Here is a 7,462-nt window from a genome sequence, read left to right as displayed (position 1 = left end):
AGCGGGGATTTGGAATGATAGTGTACACAAGTTGCTTGAGATCTCCTAGTCATTTTCTTGTATTAATAGCGCGACTAAAAGACTACTGGCAAAGGTCGCGCGCATTTTCAACACATATTGTCGACACTACATGTTCAACTTTATTCGGATCAAAATATAAGAAATGATTTCATAAACAAATTTGGAGAAGGTGACCTAAGAATAGATGTCTTGAGAAGCTTTTATCTCATCCCAAAAAACATTTAATTCTAAACGGTTATATATTAAAACCTTCATTTGTCACAACCTAGTATCTATCCAAACCGCTCTTACCATGGCTCTTATCTATCCACTCTGTTCTTCCAATGGATATGGCTATCATCTATCTACTCCGTTCTTTTCATGGCTAGTATCTATCCAATCAGTTGTTCCCATGGTTATTATCTATCCAATCAGTTCTTCACATGTCTATTATCTATCCAATCGGTTCTTTCCATGGCTAGTGTCTATCCAATCAGTTGTTCCCATGGCTCTTCTCTATCCACCCTGTTCTTTCCATGGCTAGTATCTATCTAATCAGTTCTTCCCATGGCTATCATCTATCCAATCTGTTCTCCCCATGTCTATCATCTATCCAATCTGTTCTTCCCATGGCTAGTATCTATCCAATAAGTTCTTCCCATGTTTATTATCTATCCAAACCGTTCTTCCCATGGCTATTATCTATCCAATCAGTTCTTTCCATGGCTATTATCTATCCAATCGGTTCTTCCCATGGCTATTATCTATCCAATCGGTTCTTCGCATGGCTATTAGCTATCCAATCCGTTCTTCCCATGGCTAGTATCTATCCAATAAGTTCTTCACATGTCATTCATCTATCCAATCTGTTCTTCCCCTGGCTATTATCTATCCAATCAGATCTTCCCATGGCTATTAGCTGTCCAATCGGTTCTTCCCACGGCTATTATCTATCCACCCTGTTCTTCCCTTGGCTATTAACTATCCAATCCATTCTTCCCATGGCTATTACCTATCCAATCAGATCTTCCCATGGCTATTAGCTATCCAATCAGTTCTTCCCATAACTATTAGCTATCCAAACAGTTCTTCCCATAGCTATCTATCTATCCAATCAGTTCTTCCCATGGCTATTATCTATCCAATATATCCGATGAGCGAATGAAGTAATCCCTTGCTGTCCGAAATGTTTCGCAAGGTAAACGCCTACAAGAAGATGTTTGTCGGCGCTTATGGAAATCGCTGCATGAACTTTGGACGGGGATATATTTTGCCCGGGGATCACCGAAGGCTCCCTTGGTATATATGTTTTAATATGCATGGCTTTTATGATATGAAAAGTTTCCTTTACAAACGCCACTGACAACATACACAACAATGAAACGTCTTTCCGTAAATGCGATGGTTAAATGTGGGTATGATGGATGAGACATAAACGTTATTGACTATTCCGGATGTTGTAGATACTATCTTCACAGGACACAAACCGTCCTTTCCTGAAGTGAATCGTTGCGGGTGGGTCAGGCGTCTTTGGTGTCCTACATGGACACATATTGACACCCGGTGTTATTTCCTTAGCAGCGTGTAAACAACTCGCTCACAGTCGCTGGGGTCCAATGTTACCCTCGGTCATTATGTCGTCCAAACATTCTGCCAGGTTATCGGCCGTAGACACTTTGGAAAACATGGCATATTCGACTTCTTCTTTGACTTCGGCAGAGTTTCGCTCAGGTTATTTTTGGTGTTTAACAAAATTATGATTTTCTTCTGTTGCCAGCTTCCCAGACGTTTGGCTCCAGCTGTTCCGTTGATAGTGATTGCACTTTCAAAAGACACACTTCCTGTGTGGCGGGATTCTGCCAGTGTTCCACCTCGAGGACAGGGGACGAGTGTGAAGGTACAACGTCGATTAAACAGGATTATATCATTATAATTGGTAAAATGTCACATGCCGTTCGCAAATATTTGACTTCAAACGAATACCTGATATGAATGACACAACTTGAAAGATATTTAATGGATGGGTTATTCTAGGAGTGACAGGCGTTCAAACGACAGCCATTGGAACACAAACGGCAATCACAACCGACCCTGCAGCGCAGACAACCACCACTGCAGCACAGGCAACCACCACTGCAGCGCAGACAACCACCACTGCAGCGCAGACAACCACCACTGCAGCACAGGCAACCACCACTGCACCACAGGCAACCACCACTGCACCACAGGCAACCACCATTGCACCACAGGCAACCACCACTGCACCACAGGCAACCACCACTGAAGCACAGGCAACCACCACTGCACCACAGGCAACCACCACTGAAGCACAGGCAACCACCACTGCACCACAGGCAACCACCACTGCACCACAGGCAACCACCACTGAAGCACAGGCAACCACCACTGCAGCGCAGACAACCACCACTGCAGCAAAGGCAACCACCACTGCACCACAGGCAACCACCACTGAAGCACAGGCAACCACCACTGCAGCGCAGACAACCACCACTGCAGCAAAGGCAACCACCACTGCACCACAGGCAACCACCACTGCACCACAGGCAACCACCACTGAAGCACAGGCAACCACCACTGCACCACAGGCAACCACCACTGCACCACAGGCAACCACCACTGAAGCACAGGCAACCACCACTGCACCACAGGCAACCACCACTGAAGCACAGGCAACCACCACTGCAGCGCAGACAACCACCACTGCAGCAAAGGCAACCACCACTGCACCACAGGCAACGACCACTGCACCACAGGCAACCACCACTGAAGCACAGGCAACCACCACTGCACCACAGGCAACCACCACTGCACCACAGGCAACCACCACTGAAGCACAGGCAACCACCACTGCACCACAGGCAACCACCACTGCAGCACAGGCAACCACTACTGCAGCGAATGACTGCGGGAGTTGTACCCTGATCCCTGGCATTGCATGTACTACAGATGTGGACTGCATTGAGCCTAACAGCTTTTGCCAAGGAGGGAACTGCCACTGCCTGTTGAACACAAGGCTTGTTTCAAAAGGAACCTTGTTTGTTTGTGAATACGGTAATAAATCATATCCACAAATGTTAGAGACACTCTGATACATACCATATTTTGAACACAGCAGTATCGCACATGAAATACGAGTAACACTATCATGTGAGAAGCAACTTTTATTATTTTCTGCAAACATGTCATGATCTTTCCTCAGGTTCAGTTTTGATAGGTTAATTGTTCTATTAACTATCAACAAATCAAAGACTTCAAAAGAGTATTATAACGAATTAGATAGGGGATAACCCTTTCATCATGTGTAAGATAGCTACTACATACATATTCGACACGCTTTATTTATTGTATAAAAAATCAAGTTCAAATACCAGAATTGGTTTGTCAGAACCATGTCTCATAGGTTATACCAAAGTGGCACATGCTTATTGCGTCACCTTTGACTGCCCTCCCCTGATACACTGGCGCACCGAATGTCACTGACATACTGTTACAACTCCTTCACTCAACATTGCAGCACAGCCCACCTGTGGCAGCGGGAGCAACTGTGCCGGTCTGGCTAACTCAGCGTGTGACGGTGGCGTGTGTACCTGCAGCATCGGATATAACTATAGCCCCATCTCAAACGCCTGTGACAATGTTAAACGTGAGATAAGATTATTCAAGGACGCGTTCCATCACAATACTTTCCTATACCATGTGGGTGCACAGTCATATGACGTACCATTATGACATTGTCAAATTGAGTGAGTGAGTGAGTGAGTGAGTGAGTGAGTGGGTGAGTGGTTGGTTGGTTGGTTGGTTGGTTGGTTGGTTGGTTGGTTGGTTGGTTGATTGATTGATGTCACATGACGCTGAAGAAAATTGGTTGAAACTAAGGGAGGGTGTTCATGTCGAACCTGATACAAATAATCAATCAATGCATTTAATATTTTGTTTTTCTCCAGATTGTGCAGAATTCCTGGACACATTTACAGTTTATTTGGGAATCTACAGCTTTTATTCTGAAGACGAGAGGCATCCAGTGGGATCCATGCAGGAGTGTTCGGACATGTGTGTCGGCTCCACAACCATCACCTGCAAGAACTTTGAAGTGAATGCAGTATTAATACAGACATGCTACTTGCACCAGACAACGTGGTTTGAATTTCCAGCTTCGGTGCAATCAACATTACTAGGTCTCTACAACCACCATCAGCGTAACTGTGATTGGAAAGCAGGTGAATCATATTCATATAAAAAAAAACTTTTGTTTGTTTGTTGTTTATCGCCACTATCAGATATATTCCAGCTATATGACGGCGGTCTGTGAATAATCCAGTTTGGACCAGACAATCTAGTGATTTGGGATACGATGACAAGCATCAACCAAGTCAGGGAACCTGACCACCCGATCCCGTTAGTCGCCTCTTACGACATGCATGGGTTGCTTAAGACCAATTCTAACCCGGAATCTTCACGGGTCCATATTAAAACCAGGCCCCATATTAAAACTGAAGCCTCTTTGCCCAAGGGGTGAGGTGAAATGGGGTTTAATGTCGCGTCCAAGATTATTGCACTTATATAGCGACGTGCATGCACGTGTGTGTGTGTGGCTGCTTGTACTAGTCCGGACTGATGCCGATTTATAGTGCTAGCTCACTGAGATACCATGTCGTAGTTTAACATGAATACCCCACTCAGACAAAGTATACAGACTCCGAGCCGACCAGTCCTTGTTTTAGCCCCTTAATGCCGAGCGCCAGACAGGGTAACAACAAGTACCATCTTTTAACGTCTTTTGGTATGACGCGGTCGGGGATCGAACTCCGGACCTTCCGCTCTCTTGGCGGACGCTCTACCACTAGACCACGGAGGCGGTCTCTTTGCCCAAGAGCTTATGTCCCGCCGAACAGTACGCGACATGATTTCGACTGGGGTCATAGTCTTGCCTAATGCCCGTAGCCAAATACCAAGGGCTTTTATACGTGAGAGTGATGTGACGTCATTTGCTTGACACGTAACATTCGATCCAGTTCCCACATTGAGTCCGACAGCGGCACGGGGTAGATCTTAATGTCACTCACACGTATTTCAACGAACATCTGTTCTTGTTATCCGTGAGATCGTAATAATACATTTAATTACATTACATTTTGGTGGTATAAAAGACCATTCAACTCTTAAAATCACGTAAATCACGTTACTGACAAATACAAGTCAGCGAGCCTGTGCGGACACCACGACGTCATAGTCTTATATGACGTCATCTGCTTGTCACGTAATACTTATGGGTTTTCACGAGTTCGCTTGCACCACGAGACCGATGGTTAATTCAGCTTGTAACATCGCGTACACCCCCGAACAGACACGCAGACAATGTGAACTAGATATCAAAGATATTATAACGCTGTATTATATAACACTGACTACTGCATGGCATACGTTTGCTTACTATGCCCCAAAGTGAGACTGACTAATCAGAGAGCAGAAATACTAACCCCATTTGAGCCCGTATTCCGTCAGTAAAAATCCAAGATGGTTGTTACTGACCTAATATGAGACCGTATACCTTCAGTAACAGCCATTTTGGATTTTTCAACACCCGCCTCACATATCTCACATGAAAATTCGGGGACAGAAATTCGTTATTCGACACTGTATGTTTTAATATAATTTATTGTGATGCGCAAATACATTAATGTTTAAAGAAACTCCATTTGTGACTTTAATAATAAAAAAGTATAGAGAAAGAATGCTGACAACGGAGGTCACTGAGTTACAAATAGCAAGGTCATAGAACACAATATAGGATGACACAAACCAGAAACGTGACGCCAATGACGTCATATAGAAATAAAATAGATTGCTGAGCAGCCCGTCGTTGGGGGAAAGCTGCTATCAAGTTACAGTTGCCCGCATATTTCTGTTAACATGCGGGCATTTTTATGAAAATTCTATCCATTTTAGCTACAATCCTTGTTTGAACATTCACATTTAGTGCATTATATATTCCACTGTTAACATTTATGTTTACATTAAAGCGTTGTATCAGAAATATATGAACTGGTCCTGTCATTGTACCGGTTGTACATTCCAAACACAAGCAACACATTCATAAATCGGTGATATTCCCAATTTGGTAGTGCCACGGGAGGGTTCACGCGTCTGGGTGTTTTCCATAACTGCTCCATAAGTGTCATTTTCAAGAGCAGTAAGTATAAATTTCATCCTCATGCTCCCGTTCAACTCGAAATGCACCTCTTTGCAAACTTATGTGACGTCATATATAAATCCGCGCTTGAAGGTTGACCTCGCCTCGGTGCATCGAGGTCATGTTTACATTTTTGTTCAACTTCCTGTAACCTGTTTTTAAGATTTGATTTACCCCAAATACTGTTTGTAAATTTGTTCAGAGAATGAAATTATGTTGACATATTTCTAGATTATGTTGTATATATTCAAAGAACTATTTTTCTTTGCGTAACTGAGTATGAGTGGGGAAACGCATGTGACCGAGAGCCGGTAAATACCGACAAAATAACATTGTTGCAATGTTCTTCGGCGAAACCAGAGGACTTCAAATTTAAGGAAACATTGTTACGATATTATTCTCGCGAGACCAGTAAACTACAAAGTATGAAATTATAAGAACTGAAAGTCAGTTTGGATGGGTTCATTGAAGTGTGAACGATTTAAAAGCGCTGGTTAAACTGTCTTAAGTAATACAGCGACGGACTTTTTGTATTGATTATGAATATTATTTCTGTCACAGTGACCGTTGACACTGCCTGCCGAGCAAAAGTTGATTGTTCCCCGTTGATTAACGCCCAATGCTCCGCGGGGAAATGCGCATGCAACACCAACAACCGCCTTGTCCCCAGGGTCAATAAATGTCTCCCATTTCAAGGTAAACTTTTATCACTTCATTTTTTTCTTCAGCTCATCATGTCTTTACCCTTTTCACGGACACCTGGTGTCATCACTGATTCTAAGTGATCCATTCATATAATGTTCACCGCTAATTTGCCTTTAACGCCCAAAGGAATCTGTTTCGTCTAGAATTCGAGACTGGTTTTTCTCTGTCGTTGACGTTTTAAATTTAACACAAAACTCACTGTATCCAGAATTGCCTGTGCCAATAAAATGTACGTTGATACATTAGTGCAAATAAAATACAGTAAACTACGGTTATAACGAAATCAAAGGGACCACTAATTTTAACTCGTTATAACCATATAAGCATATGTACAACATAAACCGTAAACTACGTTTATAACCAACACTCTTATAACGAACTTATTTTTTAGTCCCCGCTATTTGTTGTATAAATACTGTATATACCTTTGTAACGAACTACGGTTATTTCGAACTAAAATTAGTGGTCCTTTCGAGTTCGTCATAACCGTAGTTTACTGTACACACTACATTTACGGAACCAAGAAACAGTTCGTTGTATCCGGGA

At 43.1% G+C, this 7,462-nt stretch overlaps 1 protein-coding gene across 1 annotated transcript; it reads left to right on the top strand.

Annotated features, from left to right (window-relative positions):
- Positions 1 to 1,401: 1,401 nt before the first annotated feature.
- Positions 1,402 to 6,996, top strand: LOC139454484 (uncharacterized). The gene is made up of 6 exons (XM_071236229.1): positions 1,402 to 1,411; positions 1,778 to 1,897; positions 2,035 to 3,072; positions 3,536 to 3,664; positions 3,966 to 4,111; positions 6,940 to 6,996. The coding sequence occupies exons 1-6, from the start codon at positions 1,402 to 1,404 to the stop codon at positions 6,994 to 6,996; spliced, it is 1,500 nt and encodes a 499-aa protein (XP_071092330.1).
- Positions 6,997 to 7,462: the final 466 nt, after the last annotated feature.

This window comes from Haliotis cracherodii, unplaced genomic scaffold (assembly GCF_022045235.1).
Source record: "Haliotis cracherodii isolate W230 unplaced genomic scaffold, xgHalCrac1.p SCAF_1, whole genome shotgun sequence".
NCBI lineage: Eukaryota > Metazoa > Mollusca > Gastropoda > Lepetellida > Haliotidae > Haliotis > Haliotis cracherodii.
This window is presented reverse-complemented; position numbering and strand designations above follow the sequence as displayed.